The sequence below is a fragment of the Eretmochelys imbricata genome, chromosome 3 (assembly GCF_965152235.1).
Source record: "Eretmochelys imbricata isolate rEreImb1 chromosome 3, rEreImb1.hap1, whole genome shotgun sequence".
Lineage (NCBI taxonomy): Eukaryota > Metazoa > Chordata > Testudines > Cheloniidae > Eretmochelys > Eretmochelys imbricata.
In genome coordinates this window covers 57,456,584-57,476,829 of record NC_135574.1, presented here as the reverse complement: position 1 = coordinate 57,476,829, position 20,246 = coordinate 57,456,584, and the positions used below count along the sequence as shown (strand labels likewise).

Below are 20,246 nucleotides of genomic sequence, written 5' to 3'. Positions count from 1 at the left end.
CCCGAGTCCGGGGGCAGTCCTACCGACTCAACTGCGGGGCTGTAATGCACCTCTCTCTCCCACCCCCAAAGAGTCATGGGGTGTATCAGCTCCATGACAAATACTGGGGGGAAATCTAGGAATTTGAAGGGCTGACAGCAAACGCCAACCAAAGCACATAATCGTCTTTGAGACAGACATAATCTAATAAGATTATGTTTCACTGTCCTCCAGAAATACATGTCTATCTGTATTGAAAAATATCTGTGTTGAAAAATTATGAAAATTGGGTACGTTTAGAGCAGTGAGAAACGTCTGACTTCAACTGTATATGTAGTTAGAACAAACCAACTATGACTGAAGTTTGACCTGCAGCTGTCAATCAACAATGATTTGACAATGAAGTGCCCAAAAAAGCCCAAGGGAATTCTCTTCCTTTTATCTGGATACCCACAATTTTTAACAAGCTACTGCTTATGCGGTATTTTGAGTTTGTGACTGATTGGTTTGGTCACATGGGACATGTCACATAGTATTTCCCCCATGTATCTGGTTGATTGAATCTATCTCATGTGATCTATAATATAAACCCAACATAAAATGAGCTATTTTACTTTTACCCAAAAAGTAGGGCTGTTTTTCAGGTGATTTGACTGGAAATATTCAGCAAAAAGTGTTATAGCACCAGCATCTGTGTTATTTTGACAACCAGTGGCCTAATACATTATCTTCCTCTTCCTGGGAATTTTTGTATCTATCTCTTCTATTTTTGATGACAATTTATATCCCAGTTATACAAATATTCCCATATTTGAAATGCTCTCCAGTTTAATTATATGAAGACCAACGTTTTCAAACCTAAATAGCAATTTAGGAGCCTAAGTGTGCGGCCTGATTTTTGAATTATTAAGGACCCAGCAGCTCCCATTAATTTTAACTGGAAGTTGCTGTGTTCTCAGGATTGGGGAAAGTGGGGGGAATGTGTCTAGCAGTCGGATACCTGTGCTTGTGGAGTACATGCTTGAAGCATTCTAGTGTGGCCAACTTGATTTTACTGCAAGGATTGCAAGGTGTGTCATTTTTCTTGAAGCCCTAGTGCCTGGAGTGAGAGTGAAAATCCCAGCTTGCATTGTTTAAAAAAACCCAAACGTTTCTAGTCCATGTGAAGAAAAGCTTTAAAATGTGAACAGTAAAGGTTCAAAAGCCAGAAAGCAAATAAAAGGAACCCAAAATATATTCTCATGAGTCTAGGGGGCCAATTCATGATTTTTGACTAATTTATAGTTGTGATGGTGGTAATACTATGCACTTACAACTTCCTACAGTATGCTTTTATCTTCATACTGTCACCCTATGGCTGCTCATACTAAGCAAATTATTGTTATGCAATAGTCTCAATGCAATACTTTTGTTGTTAGAATGCTTCTAGTACAGCACCAGAGTGGTTGGTTCTGCCTTTAGGGTTACCATGCATCTGTATTTTCCTGGACATGTCTGGCTTTTTGGTTCTTAAATCATCATCCAGGAGGAATTTTTAAATATCTAAAAACATCCGGGATTTTTATTATTTTTCCCAAAGAAGAGTTGATCATTCAAGAAAGAGAGTGAATGTTGATCACTCGAGAGAGTGCCTGCTTTTTCCTCTAAGCTCCCAGCGTGGCTGGGAGGGAGGGGGAGAGGGGGAACGCGGCGCGCTCAGGGGAGGAGGCAGGGCTGGGGCGGGGACTTTGGGGAATGGGTAGAGTTGGGGCAGGGCCGGGGGGCGCAAGCAAATACCGCCCCCCCGCCCGTGGAGTGTCCTCTTTTTTGAATGTTCAAATATGGTAACCCTACCTTTGATGGTCTTTTATTTACACTAAATAGAAACAATACTGTCTCTCTAAAAAGGAATCATATGATCTACCTCTAAGTACCTCTCCCCCAGGACCTCCAGAAGCACCCTTCCTGCCTCAGTGCTCCTGCTCCAGGAGGCCAAATGCCTTCAGCAATTATGCACATATGGACAGCTCTGTCCTCTATGGCTTGGCTTGTAAAAGGCATAACAGAACTCTACAAGTCATTTTCTGCGTTCTAATTGAGACCTATTCAGCAGAAAGGTCAAATGGCTGTGGAAGCACATATATGTATTATAAACAAAATTTGCCACATGGTACCTTTGGACTAAACTTTTTAATGCAACAATTACACATTTATCATGTAAATTTGTGTCTCAAAAGAAAATTTTAAATTTCAATGAGAAAAGAAGATCAAAACTCAACTGATGATTGAGTTATACTGTGAAAACAAAATTCCTTCATGTATTTCCAAGCAGGAAGGATTATGTCTGTAGCAATATTAGGAAGCAAATATGTTACTCTACAAGCATCTGCAAAAGCATTTTAGATTACTTCAAAAACTAAAGTCTAATACACTTTTCTGACTATGAGTCTAATATAAAGTGATATAATAAAGCTGTGATTCAAAAAAGCTTTCTTCAAAATATGTAAACATTATATCCTTAAGTATTGGATAATATTTTAAGTAGCCATGTTACTACTTCACCTTTCCAAACAAAATATTGTTTTAATACTGCTAACTTTACCTTAGTATATTGCTCACGCTCATATTCTTGGCTAGAACCAGACCCTGTTGTCTGATTATAACGATGCACTTTCATTTTCATCAGTCGCGTTTCCTCCTCCACTACTAAGCTTGCTGTAAAAACACATAATGGAAGCCTATTAAAAGTGGTGAAAAACTTCTCAAGAAATAAATGGTTTAGCAGCAATTTTGATCTTATTTCCATTTCAACAAAACAAAGAAATATACAAACAGTACAATAACAAGCAGGGTGTAAACACTGAACAGAGGAAGACTAATATTAATAAATCAAGTATTTCAGCTGCCTCGAGTCTTCACCTGAAAATGAATAGATATCCAAATTTCCCATATACTATCAAGCTAGTGTAATAGATGTCAAAAGAACAAAGGAATTTAAATTGATAGGCTGAACTATAAACTTGTTAAGCCCTCTGGATGCAGAGAATATACATACATGTGTTTCTAACCACACATTTGTTGACTGTGAAAAATGTTATCATTGTGTTCTAAGTGTTAATACACTGTACAGATAATACTAAAAATATTTAAATAAGAAGCTGTTTCCTACCACTATCTTCCAACACAGTAATTGTTTACTATGACTAAAACATTTATAAGGAGGAACAATTTTCTCTATCTGACTATAAAACATACAAAAATAATTTGAATAATTTTTGCTTGCTGTGCCTCATGGACCTTAAAAATATAGTATTTGCTTTCCCATGTTTCCTTTTTTTGCAAAGAAATAATAATATAATAATAATAATGAAGAATATTTTCTTGCATTTTTACTTTTTCCCACTGTAATATTTACTGTTCTTTTTTAAAAAAACCCTAAGAACTGTAGTATTATAGAGAACATACTTTTCTTTCCTTGAAAGTAGTTAGCAGATAGTACTGAATATGTTTGCAAATGTACCTTTGAAAAAATAAAGTAGGGAAGATGTGAAAGATTCTGTGTGTGTTTGGGTGAATGTACACATTTATTCCATTATTTTTGCTCAGTATTTGGTGGCTGTTTCTATAGAAAGGTTCCTCCAGTCAAAAGAAGCAAAAGAAATTAACTGCTACATATATTTCTCTTAAAGGGCTAGATATTCTGCCATCCTTACTCACATTAAGTAGCACCTTACTCCACAAGCAGTCCTACTGGAAACAGTGAGATTACTCTCAGAATATAGTACTACATAATATGAGTACAAGTGGTAGTGTGAGGTTTTTTTTTTTTGTAGGAGTGGTGGTTGAAATTCCGTGGCCTGTGTTGTGCAGGAGGTCAGACTAGATGATCATAATGGTCCCTTCTGACCTAAATATCTATGAATCTATGAAACTAGGCCCCAATAATCTTATAGTGGTCACTATACTTAAAGTTACACTAGGACTTCCATTATGACTGTCAGTTTTTACATTTTCTGCAAAAATTCTCCTTTTCATCTGAAATATTCTTGATTTGTCTCACAGCAAAGATGATTTTTTAATTTGGAAAAATCTGAGCACAGTCCTTTCTCCTACTTTTGAGTTACACATGGCTTTATAAATTTATTTTCTGATGTCAAGATGTTAATTTCTTTTTTTACACATGCATCTCTCAAATACTGATGAATTTTAAAAATAAAAAAAAATTCAGGTGATTAATCCCTGAGTGTTAATACCCAGGACAGTGAGGTAAAGCAAAACAAATCAAAATAAAAAGCATTGAATTATAAATCACTGAAAAAAATCAGTTTTACAAGCATAAAATTCAGAATGTCAACTAAGTTTAAAATTAATACACTATGGTATTTACAAGTCTGCACTGTGAACTAACAGAAGAGCTCTGTGTAAGCCTGTCTCTCTCACCAACAGAAGCTGGTCCAGTAAAAGATATTACTTCACCCACTTTATCTCTCTAGATATTGAGGCTGTCGGGCTTTGTGTTGTTGTTTTATTGTGGAGTTCTATATATGCCTACATTTTTTTTCTTTGCAAGTATAGAAATATACAGAAATCAGTATGAAGATTAAGTCAGCTGTTCAAAACTGTGGCAACTGCCCAAACAATGATTGTGCACCTACCTATCTATTGTGCTTGAGCGTGTAAACCATGGAATGTCTCTATATGCTGGCTGGGTACAAGCAAATGCACAGGGGCACAATTTTGAACATCCCTTTCCCTCTATTTTTATTTTTTAAAAATGGGAAAATTAAATAAAACAAATTACATTAATGATCTGATATAGTTATAATTTTAAATTCTAAAGGCAAGAAATGCAAAAGTAAAGGTTGTTGTAGTAACCTTTAATATCCACACATTATGGAGGGCCCAGTCTGGCAAATCCTAGACATGCAGAATGCCACACTGGGCCCACAGAGTATTCTAGATTACTAATTATGCTGGGAAATGTGTACCTTAATAGTAGGGGTCCAGTTTTACGATCAGGTATGCAAATACAACTCCAATTGACTTCAATGGAAGTTGCATGGAGGTATCTGAGGGCAAAATTGAGTTCTCTACATTAAATTTTTAAAGATGGCCTTTTATTCTGCATTTGCAATAAATTGTGGGGAGAAATGAGAGGATTAAATTAGGTCACTACCCTATCTATTTTGCATGTGCCACCAAGGACTGACATCTTAATCCCAGTATTTATGCCTGGAATTGATAGTTATTTAAGTTTACATGAGAACTACCAGTGAGGATTGTGAATAGAATTAAAATTGTATGATAAATTTGGTTTTGTGCATAATTTAAGATAATGGTTTTAAGCCCACTGATTCATTATTCTTATATTCCTAAACAGGATATGTGTAAAATGCATATTTTATCTATAAAATACAACTATGGTACTTTGTAGCTTGTCTGCCATGCATAAACAAACACATATCTGTTATGCATCTAACTGAATGTTCTGAAAGGAGGTTCAATCAGATGTGAAGATTCACAAATGTTACTTGGTTATGTAATTGGAAAAGTGTTGTTAGGTAACCCAGAGTTCACATGAACATTTAATGTACAGCTGCTTCTAAGAGAAATATGGTATATGTCCTTTCAGAATTTGTGTAAGTACAGAGGGTTGGGGTTTGGGGTATTTTTTTTTTTTTTAGCAACCTTGAGCACTAAGAGTATACACTAATTTACATTTTAAAGCATTAGACTCACAGACCTCTAACCTCATCATCAGTAATAGTTACACAAAGTAAGAAGTGCTACTCCAACTTTATGGGTGAAATTCTGGCTACACTGAAGTCAATGACAAAACTCCCATTAACTTCAATGGGGCCAAGTTTCACCCTTGTGAAACCTGTGTTCAGTGGTGGAAGCCACACGTGATAGAAATCCCACACTAAGGGTAGTTCTACACTGCAAAAAAAGGGTGTGTTCTTCATTCGGGTTAGCTAACTAGGGTTAAAATAGCAATAAAGACAAAGCACCTTGGCTTTTAACTGAGAACCTGGGGTAGGGGAGCAGGTTAAACTCAAGCTGCTAACCCAAGTTAAATAGGAGTTGCTATGTCTTCACTGTTATTTTCACCTGAGTTTGCTAACGTGGGTTAGCTACACCAAGTTAAGAACACACCTTTTGTTTGCGATGTAGACATATCCCAAGTCTCATCAGCACCCACTGACTCAGGCAAGAAGTCAATATTATAACATATTAGGAGAGGGGAACTGCACTAGGAAACTTTCATTGGGACTGTATGGTTAGTTCTCATTCACTTTCCCCAAAAGGAAGCACAGTTTGACAGTTCTGGTTGTAGTATTTCACAGACAACTGTTCATACGTCTAAAAATGTCAATTACATTAATTGTTTATATCTCTTCTTAATATTATACTCATTTATCAGGATTTTAATGTACTTTGGAGAAACCTATCTTTATGTATGTATTTATTTATTATTTTCCCCTCCCCCACAAAAAAAAAGCATTACAATTATTTTTGGCCTTTACATTTATTTGATGAGAGTTCACATAGCACATTTCAGCAGCTGTAGAGGTCAAAATCCACAGATGTATAGCTCAGAGGTATTCTGTTAGCCAGATGGCTATGGGAAAATTCTAAAGCCCTTACTTGTGAAGTCAAGTGGACTACTCACAATGGGATTGCAGGTCTAGGCCCAGACCTTTTATTATAAGGGGTTTTCAGGCTCTTCCTGGGTAAACTATGTGAGAGCTGAAGAACAATGATTCACATTATTCAGGACATGAAGAAGCATTATGCCAGTCGTGTGAAAGGATTTAAAATGTCAGGCCTCAACTTTATCAATTTTAACATATAAGGACAGAATGACTCCCCACCTCCCCAAATGGCCAGACATCAACTGTGTCCAGTGTGGGGTTGAATGGCCTCTCACCATACCACTAAGGAATGAAGCCAAGCTCCCTTTGCTAAATACCCCTGCTCAGTTCATGATTCAGCCCACTGTCTGGTCCCACTAACCACCTACTGAAGGTGGAAATGACCGTACAGACACGAGAGAACCCAGTCTGCAAAGATTTAATACCTTCTCGTATCTCTCCTGGGTCCCATGGTTGTGTTCACCCCCAAGAGCTGGCCTTTTGAAACTCTACATGCTGGGCACTGGCTACAATTTGTGACAATATTTATTGACATACATTGCTTCATCCTCTTATTTTTTTACCCTTCTTACCCCCACGTATCATACCTCCAGGATGCTGTTAGGAGGATGAAAAACCCACCAGATACCTCTACCGGTCTTGTCCAGAAGAGATTAAAAAATGCTTTCTAACCTCAAAAGGCAATTGGATCAGATCCAGAGAAACCCTGGTAACCCTGCTCTAATAACAACACCAACTAAAGCACAGGGCAAGACAGCTTTAAGTAGCAAGAATGGGTGTTCTGAGCCCAAGAATGCTTAAATACACAAGGAGAGGGGTTTGCTGGGGCCAATTTGTGCTCCCTCCGTTACCTACCATATACACCTGAATTAGCTAATGTGTGACTATGCTCAACGCTCTCCAGCACCAGCCCCTGCCAACATATGATCTCTACATGTATTCTGAGCAGGGAGAGAGGAAAAGGAGGCACATCTGTTCACCAACTTGGACCCTGGGGTGTAGCGATTGCCCTGCCAGTCTTATCCCACTAAGTCAGGAAGTAGAATTCAATATAAGCCTTAAACTAACCAATACCAGTAAAATGTCACTGTATTAATAGATTACTGCTTATATATTCCTGTAGAAAGATTTGGGTTGGGATTTTCAAAAGTACCTAAGCAAGTTAAGTTCTTAACTCCCTCTGAAATTCAGTGGAAGTTTGGAACCTAACTCCCTTAAGTTCTTTCGGAAACATTAGCCTTAGGATATATGTTTAATGTGTTGCACAGGACATTATATATGTGTTGCCCATTAACATAAAGAAATTCTGCATTTGCATGTTTAAGTATTTGGCTCCTCCTAAAGTCAAATGAACCATCCAAGGGCAGTTTGAACCCTAAGAGTTAAGGTCACTGTGCTGCCAATGTATCCCAAGGATTTCCTGAAGAATTTTCTCTTTTCATTATTTTTGGTAACTTTTGTTACCTAACATTTTTAGGCCATATTTTACACAGTGTTGTGCTGCTCACTGAGTGGAAGGGAAGACATACAGTTATATTGTTGAGTTCATTCCCTGGCTTATGTACATTTTTACCTAGAAATGACTGGACATTGTTTTATTAAGATAAGTTAACAAATAAGGCTCTCATCATGCAGTCAAGACCAGGTGGGTGGACTTCTGCACTAACGGAGACCCAAATACAGCAGAGTAGTCTAAATGTGTCCGAGAAAATTCAGAATTGAATCCTGTCAGATGTTGGAAGTAAAACTACATACCTGGACTTCTAATTTGAGTATACAGAATAAGAAAAAGTGGTATGTATGCAGTGGAAGAGTAAGTCATCATAATAATTTGTAATGGTTTATAAATAGTAATTTGAAAGATGGAAATATTTCTTGTTATTGTTACAAAACAAGCTATAATTAAAATTAAATATACTTCTTGTTTGATTTTCATCACAAGAAAAACAAGTCTCAAGTATTAGTTTGTGGTATTTATAGTATCTGTATGTTTAAATTGCTTGTGTAAAACAAAAATTAAATCCAAATTCCCAGTGGGCCGGAATCTTTCTGGCACAAATATCTGCTCAGTGCAGGAGCGGAAGAGATGAAGACATATTAGGGAGTTGGTTACAGCTCTCTTATTCTCAAGCTGCAACTGCTCTAGTCCCAGCCCTGGAAAAAATTAGAGCAGGCCAAGAATTGCTATAACTTAAGACAGCCCTTAAAGGACCATGCCAGCTATGAATTTTTGGCAGAGTGCCCTCCAAATGCCCCAGTGCCTTTATAGAACAATAGAACCCTGAGCAATAAACTGTATGGTCATATATAAAATATACCATAGCAGATAAATTCAATAGATTTTGTTTTTAACCAAGTTACAAAATTAGAAGATGGGCAGAATGCAATAGATGCAATATACCTGAAGTTTAGTAAAGATGTGGACATAATAGTGCATGACATCTTATTTTAAAATTACTTCAAATTGAACTAATCTGAACAGTATAGGTTGAAAACCATATGAGGTCTGCAAACGAAGGCCAGTAATGATAATCGGCAGTGCCACGGAGATGGGTTTGTGTCTGGATTTATTTAACATCTCTAACAATTTGAGGGGATAAACTACATATAAATTTATATTTGCAGATTTTATTAAATTGAGGGATTGCAAACACCAATGCTGACATGAAAATAGTACAAAGGGGTAGAAATATGGGCAGGAAATAATAAACCGAGATTCTTCTTGCAAAAATATAAGCAAAGATATTTTTAAAAATATGCCTAAATGTGATAAAGCAAAACAATCTAAATTTGATCTTGCAATGCTATGTGAATACCAAGAAAACAAAGGGGGTTTTGAGCTGTAAATATCAGGTCACATATCACTGACCAAGGAGACAGCAGAGTTCCTCAGTATCAAATGCGAAAGAGACCATACCTAGTACTGCTTACGTTTCAGAGAACCTTAATGCAAGAAATGTGTTGACAAATTAAAAGGAATTCAAAGAAGAGATATAAACTGATTAGGAGCCTGGAAATACTGACTTGTATTTTATAGTTATATAATGGGTGTAAATATCAAGAAGTGAGAGTAATAGGCTGAAATGTAGCTGAAGAAAATTTGTGTAATGTATCAGGAATCATTTAACTGTAAGGCCCACTGGATTGCCGACCAATCTCCCATGAAAAATTGTGATCTTCCCAATGTGTGAGGCATTGAGACCTAGCCTTATCTAAATACTAAGGAATATATGGTAGGTAGCAATATCGCATTAGCAGGGTATGGAGAAGATGATGTGGTTCTTTTCTATCACTAGCTTATGATTCCCCACCTTACGCTTTTATTCCTGCACCTCTTTCACATACACCAATAACCAACATAGACAGACTACACTATGCAGACTTTGCAGATTTGGAATCCTGGCAATGAGCAACATTAAAAAAACACACACGTTTATGTGAAAGAGGAATTACAATTATTTTAGCAGTGAATTATTATAAAGACAACATCACTACACAGGATACTGCTATTTCAGGATGTGGTGAGTGGCCAGCTTCAAGTCCTTCACCAGATTCCAAGCTAAAGAACATTCCACAAACTATACACATACAGTAATACTGAAATTTCATCATCTCTTGGGTAGAGACTAACAGCCATCCAGGAAACAGAACAACACTAGCGGGCAAGGGAAATTTTGGCCAAGGACACCATGGAGGTGTTAGGAATCTTCAATATACATTGCAAAACAGAGCTTCAGTTTTAGGACATTCAAAATACATTGAAAACCACACACTACTCAATTTATCTAACTTCAAAAGGAACAGTTATTCCAGGGAGTGTATGTATTCCAGATTCAATGTTGTTGAAAAATTGGAAAGGGTTCAGAAAAAGCTAAAAGAATTATTCAAGATCTGGAAAAGCTGCCGTACAGTGACAGACTTGGGAAGTTCAATCTTGCGGAATGATCAAAGAGAATGACAAGATGTGACTTGGCCATGGTCTATAATTACCTACATATGAGGAGAAGATTTCTGATAACACAGGACTTGTTAATATATAAAGGTATCACAAGATCTGGAAATTGAAGGTAGATAAATTAAGGCCAGGGATTAGGTGCACATTTTTAACAGTTAGGTAATTAACCATTGGAACAACTTACCAAAAGATGTGGCAAATTCTCCATCACATGATGTCTTTAAATCAAATCAAAAGAAGATATCTTTCTAAAATATGCTTTAGCTCAGCCACAAGATATGGGGTTGATGCAAAGAATCACTGGGTGAAATGACTTGGCCTTTGTTATGCAGGAGCTCACACCAGATAACCATAATAGCTTCTCGAGTAAAAATCTATGAATCCATGAATAATTTTAGACAATTTCCTATTCAAATTGTTGAAGAAAAGTATATATAAAAGAAAGAACATAGACAATGAGAAGGCAATTTCTGAAGAGTAATTTAGCACATTGAAAAGTTGTTCTAGCACTTTAAGAATGTGGGATATCATTAATGAGAGTGCCCCAAATATGGTATTGGGAGAATAAATACCAATTTCACTGTTTATCAGACCCAAAATAAATATTCCTCAATTTACTATTTTAATTCTGCACGATATTTTTTTTCTCCTTTGACTTCTTCAATCGGCCAAGTAACATAATGAGAAGGTAATGAAGATATTCATGAAAAACAAAATCAGATTCAGTTTTATGTTCATGAGAGCTGGGTGAATAATTTACAAATATTTCAATTGAAAAGTGTTGTGGAATTTAGTGAATGAAGTATTTAGTTACTATTTTACAACCGTCATTGTTCACCCTCATTTTCTCTGGATGGTTTTCATTTTACATTTGAAAAAGGAGTTTATTTTGGACGAATTTAGGTCTATAGAGTCTTCAGTTTCTTGTACAAACTATATTGCCTTCCATACATTTTTAGAATGTATGGTAATAACACTGATAATTTTGGACTCAGATGATTCATATAGTTATCTTGCATTCAAATTTAACTATTATAGGGAGGATCCCCAATGAAATTACAGATTTTTGTATACAGCTACCCTTTCTGTCCTAATAGCAGCTACTCAAATAGGACTAAGAATAATAATTAATTAACCATCTGGAAGGGAGGGAGCTAAAGCAAGTATATCCAAACACTCATTGGAAAAAAATGAATGAAAAGTTATTCCGACTCCAAACTTAAATATTAAGATTATTTGTAGTCTGGTACCACCCAAAATGCTAGGGATCATCCACCTGCACACAAGAAGGCAATCTCTGTCCCAGTCTACATGTAAGCTTTCAATATCTTATGTATTAGCACTCAGTTTTATGCTCCTATAAATAAATGTTGTGAGCCATTTAAGCAATGCAGGAACTCTAACACTGGTGAGTGTACATAATGAACACAAAGCAAATTTACTACCCACACCAGTACTCAAAGACTTCAGAGTGCTGCATGGACTAATCTGAAACCATTTGAAGATTATTTTTAACTATTCTGCATTCACTTCAGGTTAACTCTCCCTTAGTGTGACGTAAATAGCAGTCCAAGTCACAGATAGTGGAATCAAAATGGCAGAATGGCTCTAAGAACTTTGGGCCCAATTCCACTCCAGCTTTGCTGCTGTGGTCAAAAGGACCTCGTAACTCCACAGATGGGGCTTCTGGCATCGCACCAGCATAGAGCTGGTATAACGGCTCCTGTGTTAGCCCATCTGCAGGCTGTGGTATAGGAGATAGGGAAGGAGTTGTGGCTGCGCTGCATGTTTTATCAATCCTTAGGTGAGTGTACAGTTCTTTTTGACCATAGGGTAGAACTGCCCGAGGCTGCTTCAACCTCAGCTAGGACTAGCAGAGGCTGGCCACACGATTCTGGGAGCTGTAGAACTTACCTAGTAGATATCAAACATTCCCCTTTGATTTTTTGCCCTTTAAACCTTAGGGTAAAATTTTCAAAAAGCACCTAAGTTACTTCAGAGGTTAACTCTGATTTTCAAAAGTAACATAGGCACTTAGGAGTCTAAGACTAATTGAAAGTCATTTTTATTATTTACCAACATGGTAAAACTTTTAATTGTTTGAAGAAGAATATTATATTGTTTGTGTCTTTAGAGACTATAGAACAATATAGCCTATTTTGGTCCCAGAAGGTATGTGGATCTAAATTTGTAATGTACTTTCTAGTAATAAGGTGGTGGTTTTTGTTTTTTAGATACATCAGGTTCAGTACCATACTCACTCCCTATGTTGGCCAGGACATTGTTAATATAAGAAAATGAGAGAATTTCTTTGCAACTGGTTGAAAAAATTCCCATTCTCCTTGGCCACTAGATGTCTCATTTCTTCCACACAAGTGCATACTGTTGCATTTATATGACAGAAAGAGAAACAGTGCTCTTCAAAAAGTCATTGTGGTTATGGAACTTTTTTGTGGTAATGCAAGACGGCTCTAGCATGTGGAAAACATCACTCTCACCAATGACTGTAATTTTTTTACAAGTCCTATGGTGTTATAACAGTAATAGTGTCTCCTCTTGATCTTGTAAGAAGCTCCTCATAGAAGCTCTGGATTTCTGACTGACCTATAAATAATGTTGCATTTCTGGCCACAGCAACCGGAGAATACAACTGGGAGCCTGTATCACAGGCACTAGGCTGCAGGCCTGGCTGCCACCAGCAAAGGCTACTGCTCAATCTACTGTGGAATCTCTTCTCCCTCCTTTGCAAAAAAAGGAGCAGAGGCAGCTCCCACCTGCCCCCTCATTCACTTAGTGTTGTGCTGATGAGGAGAAGAGCTATGGGAAGTCAGAAGAGGGAAAGAAGTGATTCCTGTAGTATGTCCACCCACCCTCTCCAGCCTGCAGGAGTCTATTATTTCCCCACTGCTGCTGAGCTCCTGTATGGAGGGGAGCTGGTCAAGAGCAGTCGCGTGTGTGAGGGGTGGGTTTGACTGGGCAGGGGCTGCTCCAATATCCAGAGAATGGGAAGGAGCAGAGTTGTGAAACTGAACCTACAGTGGGAGCTGGACAGGTGCAGTCAAAAGCAGAAGGAGAGAGAGTGAGGCAGGAGGCAATACCCACTAAAGGTATGGGGCTTTGAGCGGGAGCCGAAGGCAGTACCAGCGATCAGGGGAAGATAGTGAAGTGTCTCAGCTATCAGCCAGAAAAAAAGGAAGGAGGTCCTCCAACTGTTCATTTTAGGTTGAATTTCCTGACATACATACACAGAAATGGGGTGATACCTCCTCTGTCTTTACAAATCAGAAAACAGTCCAAAATATGAGCCTTAAAAAAAACTCATGATTTTTAAGCCAATCTTGCCACAGGATTGGCAATACTGAAATGCTGGCCTGCTAACAACATACAAACCTTGATGTAACTTCTGTCTGCGCATGGGGACCTTAGAAAGTAGACAGTGTCCCTTTAACACTGAATTATTTTCAGATCATGGTGAAAATATGCCTCTATGAGAATGGATGCTGGAGTTCTTACCAGGTAAAACTGTCATTGAAGACAATAGGAATTTTGTCTAGATAAGTACTGAATGATTGTGCCATATACAGTATGTTCTGTGAAAACCAAGTAAGTGAACACAGAACAAAGTGAATTGGTTGTTCTTTTTATGGCACTTTCTCAGGTGGTAAAAAATAAAAGTTGAATATATACCATGAAAAGACTAAAAACTTGCTGCACAGCATTGTGTCCTGAACTGTTAGTACAAAATGGCCTAGAACTTTGGAGATGGGATTCAGATTAAGACCCAAACTTCCTCAAAGCAGATAGTATTTGCTGTTCTGGTTCAAATCCAATATCCAGTCTGATCAGATCTCTGATGGTTGGGCGACAGCCTATGAAGTTTAGATTCAGATCAGAATTTTCCAGAGTCTGGGAGGACTTGAATCTGATGTTCTAATTTGGGTTTATCACTACGATTAATGTTTCTTTAGTGCAATGTTTTACTGTCAGAGTTAAATATTGTTCATTTGAATTCTTCTTTGTCTCCTCAAGCAGACTTTGTCTTGAACCATTCCTTCTTTCAGAAAAAGCCAGAATTACCCCCACATAGTCCTGACTCGGGGAGGTGCAAAGTATGATTCCCCTTCCCCTTCCTGGAATAAGCCACAGAAATCAACATTGATCATGGCGGGTCCATGGGAGGCCAAAACCATGTGGGGTGCCTCTGTGTTTCCCAGGTAGCTTCCTGGCAGCATAGCTCCATAGGAGCTGTGCTACTAAGGACTTCTCTGGCAGTGGTGATCCTCATGCCAAGAATATACAACACAGCCCCAAACTGTACTATCCTTCTTCAAAAAGAAAAGGAGTACTGGTGGCACCTTAGAGACTAACCAATTTATTTGAGCATGAGCTTCTTCAGAATCTCCCTGCATCTGAAGGAGGGATAATGTTTGTCATCCCTCTGTCCATTCCACTCTCCAACCACTCCCCCTGTCTGACCTCAGACTTATGAAGCATTGTCCAGGGGCTTTGAAGGAGAGGACAGGATGGTGCCATGGCTGTTCCTCTGTGCCTTCACATGCCATTACGTGATTAATGGAAACCATGCACAGAGCCAACTTGCGGACCTTGGGGAGAGGTACAACCTGGGCCTCTGGACTGACTTTCTACCCAAAGTAGCACGTACTTTACTGCACATAGTATCAAGGGACTCAGGTTAAATACACTATGCACCATTTTAATCAGAAATTTGAGATCACACATCAAATAATTTTCCAGTTGTAAAGAGGGATAAACCAGATAACAGCTAGATATTTGAGATGGAACTTTTTTAGTTGATTTTCATTGATGACTGAATGAAACGTATTAACATGGAAAATAATGGGGAGAAAGATAAAATTCACAGTTGTCATGTGTTTGTAAAATGTACGTGAATATTTACCTTTTGAGGAAGAGTTATAATTCTCTTGTTCTTCAATGAATTAAATGCATGGAATGATGGAAACAAAAGAAAGAAATCAGCAAATTTAAAGTTAGACAAAGAAATGTATTGCATTTGACAATGGCACATACAATAGGCTGTATCAGAGCATACATAAAAGTAATGTGGAAAATCAGGATGATAAACCATGACAAATTATAAATGCAGAATATTTATTTAAAACTATGAGTAACAATGAAGTTACTGATGGTCAGATTGTGAAGTCTTTGCTTCTTCTGCTGAGTATAGTAGTGCCAACCCCAAGTGCTCAAAAAACATGAGTCAGGCTCCCCAAAATGGAGACACGTTTTTAAATAATAAATTTTGGATTCTGTTTGTCTTCTGATTTCTGAGTCTCAAGGGTAAACTCACTTCATGTTTTCTCCACAATGATGGGTGAGAAACTTATTTTTTTAATTAAAAGCTGCAATTCTCAATAAATCACTGGACACTAGAAAACAGGGCTTTAAGGAAAACACCAAATACCATGAAACTTGCGATAAAATTGTGGGAGCTGGCAACACTGACTTTAGTCAAAGGGTCTACTCATGTGAGTGAGTGTCTCTCAGCGTGAGTAAAGGTTCCACAATCTGGCTCTGAATATGCAATGCCATCTAACAATTTTAAATGAAAATAGGGACATGAAGACAAAACAAAAACAATGCTAAAAGGTGGGAATTGAAAAATGAAATAGTATCCTCTTTTATTAGCCCCTTGTTAGAAAGCTCAGACTCTGCTCTTAGTTACTCTGAATTTATACCAGTGTACTTCAGAGCAGAATTTAACTGAGAGGGCCCAATCCTGCAGCCCTTAATCAAGCAAAATGCCCATTGGCTGCAATAGCATTGCAGAAACCAATATTCTGTATTCTCTAACTGAGAACTATAGTTGCAACTCAATTTTATTATTTAACAATATTGCAATTCTTTCATATGAAATTCTATCATTGTTTGTCCACAGGTAACAATGAAAATAACTTGTCAGTATATGTCCTTCCTTCATGCAATGAAGATCTTTATAGGTCTATTTTATCAATTTTTTTCAATCTAGTTTATATAAATTGTACCCATACCACATTAACACCAGTATTAAAGTCTTTTCAAATAAGAGGCCCCTTGGTTAGATGGAGTCATTATTTAAGAGTTAACTTGAAAATATATACAATACAATTAATTTCTGATTATTGCATACCATCATCTGTCAGAAAATTCATTCGTATGTCTTCAAGTACATTCCTCTGTTTTACTTCAGACATGGAAAATAGTCTTCTCTCAAGCAGTATAAAAAAGAACTATCTTGATTTTAAAGAAAGATATCGAGACAATTTTTGTAACCACTTTCTGGATAAAAAGCTGCTGTCCTACCTGAATCTAAATTTCAAGCCAAATGGTTTAGATGTCTGTTAGTACAGGGTCATTTCCTGCAATATTTATTCAGGCACTGTTCTGACTTTCTCCGGTGGGAGATTTTTCTAAGGGTCAGGCACAAAGTTATTTATGGAAGTGTAAACTGGTACAACTCAATAGGTCAGGAATGTTAAAACAACAAAGAAACAAAAAAACATTAAATCTAATATCACACTGCATCATTATAAGAACTATGCAATGTGAAACCACGTTGTTAACCAAATGAAAAATAAATCATTTTGTCAAGAGTCAAATGAGAGTGAGGACAGGGACAGTGATCTTGTTTGTCTGTATTTATTATGGAAACTACTTTTCAATAATCCTTTTAATCATCCGTGACAGGTTTCAGAGTAGCAGCCGTGTTAGTCTGTATCCGTAAAAAGAAAAGGAGTACTTGTGGCACCTTAGAGACTAACAAATTTATTAGTGCACAATCATCCATGTGTCTCATTGGTTCTGAAATTTCAATAAGCTCTAACACACCTTTTCTTAACCACATGCCTCTCAGTTATTCATTTGTCAGAATACAACCTACTTCAGCTAACGACGGCCTTAGGAAAAAACTGCTGTAGAACACCAGCTTGTATAAATTTCCTTGAACAATAAGGGTGAATAGTTACAAAATAACAATGTATGGGCTCAACCTGAAATCCTTACTCAGGTCAAACTCCCATTAATTCAGTTCTTGTTATCAATAGAGAAAGGAGTGAGTAAAGACGACAGACAGACTCACAAAATCTATGCAAATGTATAAAAAGTTATGATACAACAGTAGAGAAATTCATAGTTAATGCAGAAACTCCACTCTTTATTTGCCACTTAAACATTGTGTACTGTAGTAACAGAGTGATTCAAGCCTTTTACAATCGCTCAGCACAACGTGACAAGTTGAACGCACACACTCTTCTTTGCCAGGGCTTAGAATTTCATTAATTTAACCACTGAGTTGAAAAATCTTCATGTTATTTTTATATCCTTTTTTAATATTGCCAATTAAAACAAGGAAAGAAAAACGATATATTTCAAAATACTACAAGTCTGGGTAATGACCACTGCATGGTAGCTTGTTTGCAAATACTTACAGATATTTAGAAATGTGAATTATGTAAAGATACCTGTATAGACTAGTTTTCACTTGCAGACCTCTCAGGCCTTGATCCTGCAATAAGATCCATGTGATTACGGGAGTCTGGAAATCTTTGCCATGATACAGCTGGCATAGTTGCATATCAAGGTCCATATTTGCATTTCAATGCACAGATATACACACTTGACTCAAATATTATCATGACTTTCACTCAAATTTCTGTTGCTTGAGAGAAGTCCATAGCCCTGAGTCCAAGTGCTAAAATTTTTACATACTGCAATGGGTTGAAAAATACTATTGCATGTCTTATAGCTCTTCTAAATAAACAACTTGGTAGATAATTTTAAAAAAAATACATGAAGCCACTGATCCCCATTTAGAACTAAAGGCCCCCCAAAGTTTTTTTTTTTTTTTTAAATTATGCCATTTTGGAGTTTTCAGAATAAAAAGATATCTTACACTGGAATTTTCCCCTTACCTGTAAAATTGTGTTCTGTGAACTCCTCTGTACCTGACCACAGGTATCACCCTGCCTCTATGATGCAATGGGATTGTCACCATCCTTTACTCTGAGGTTTCTTCGATAGGATTTTCTATGTAGTATTTCTACTGTTATGGGCATTTCTAAACTGACAAACTTGCTCAAAAGTTGGCTTTCCATCAGCTTCAAACTGAAACTGCTTCCGGGAGTGTTAACTTATCAGTCATTGTCTGATAAGGACAATAAATCAGAACTACCCGGTACTTTTTTTTTCAGTCCTAACTTAATGATGACCAAAACTGAATTTCTGAGATACTGCGTAAATCCTGTAAAAGAGGTATTAGCATGGATGTCATAATTTACTACAGAAGAAACAGGTCCACAATAACATTATTTGTCAAGACAAAAAAGAAAACTGCCACCAACCTCTCATTCCAATAGCCATTCCCCTCTCTGACATCAAGAGCTTTACACAATACTAAAATTGGTTTACTGAAGGCTGGTATGTCTTCTGACTATGCAAAATCATAATGAATTATATCACTTACAGTAGATATATATTGCTATAACCTTTCTACAATGGTTATTATAGTCTGCAAAATGGATTTAGCTGTAAAACCATTTGTATTCACCCCTCTTAGTTCAGGAGAATTAACATGACCTGCCATAAACTCATATCATAGCATACAGTATTCTCTTTCAATGCAGGATGCCAGTGTTTCCCAACACTACACAGCTTTATTTACAACTGAAGGAAATGCAAAGAATATTGAACCCAGAAATGCAGCTCCCCCAACATTAACAGATTGCATTGGATCTTGCCACCATCCACATTCATGTAGCCCTGCTGACTGTGAATTGAAGTCATTATGGACCTATCCAATGCTAATTAAAGTTAATAGGAAATCATCCACTGACTTCAATAGGTTTTGGATTAAACCCTAAATTAGGTCCAAATTGTACTCTTAGTTACTCCATTTTATACTGAAATTGGCTTGATGTGGGTTGGGTTGGACAGCTGTACCAGGTGGCAGAATTTGATCCAATGAATTAAAGCAAGTATTTTGTTTTATGGCCTACATTTCATCGAGTTGAGTGTCAGAGAAATTTATATGTAATCATGTCTGTATTTAACCCAACAACATTTAAACAGTAACATTTTTCATGTGTGTTTGCAAAGAGGTACCTACTCGCTTTCAACCACAATCATAAGTTAAACAGAGGAAAAAAATGGGAAAAGACGTCTTTAATAAAATGGCAACCCAATCACACAACGAAAAGAAAATCAGTATGTAAAGGAAGAATTCTTCTCTTCAGCCTCCAGCCACAATGTCAGTTCACTGACATGAAGGATATAACATACAATCCTAGAGTAATAGCGAGAGTAACGGATGTGCTAACCCTTGCATACTTATGACGCAAGAGGATAAATCACCAGTGTAAATAAGTATTCACAGCTTGAAATATCAATACTCTACTTCATATGTGCTTGTAATATCAATAATCCTCTGAACACATGCTAATTTTAGCTTCAGTTTTGATTGTTTAACTTTTTCTTGTTAGCTATGTAACTGCAATCTCCCTCCTTTCAGTCTCACAGTTCATACAAGGTTCTGCATTCATTTAAAATTTCTGTCAACATAATTTAAATTAGAATGTTATTTCTTACACATTATGTAGTGATAATGATAATAAGTGAATATCCACTAGAGAAAAATACTTAGTCAAAATAAAAGTGATAGATCA

At 37.0% G+C, this 20,246-nt stretch overlaps 1 protein-coding gene across 3 annotated transcripts in view; it reads right to left on the bottom strand.

Annotated features, from left to right (window-relative positions):
* Positions 1-20,246, bottom strand: part of RIMS1 (regulating synaptic membrane exocytosis 1) — a 492,040-nt gene that overhangs the window by 107,007 nt on the left and 364,787 nt on the right. The window contains exons 21-22 of one of the 3 annotated variants that reach the window (XM_077811610.1): positions 15,488-15,517; positions 2,561-2,673 (exon numbers count right to left, since the gene is read on the bottom strand). In XM_077811610.1, the coding sequence (XP_077667736.1) occupies positions 2,561-2,673; positions 15,488-15,517 (143 nt within the window). Of the gene's footprint in view, positions 1-2,125; positions 2,140-2,560; positions 2,674-15,487; positions 15,518-20,246 lie in introns of all 3 variants that reach the window. The other 2 variants (XM_077811609.1, XM_077811611.1) reach the window with 2 other exon arrangements.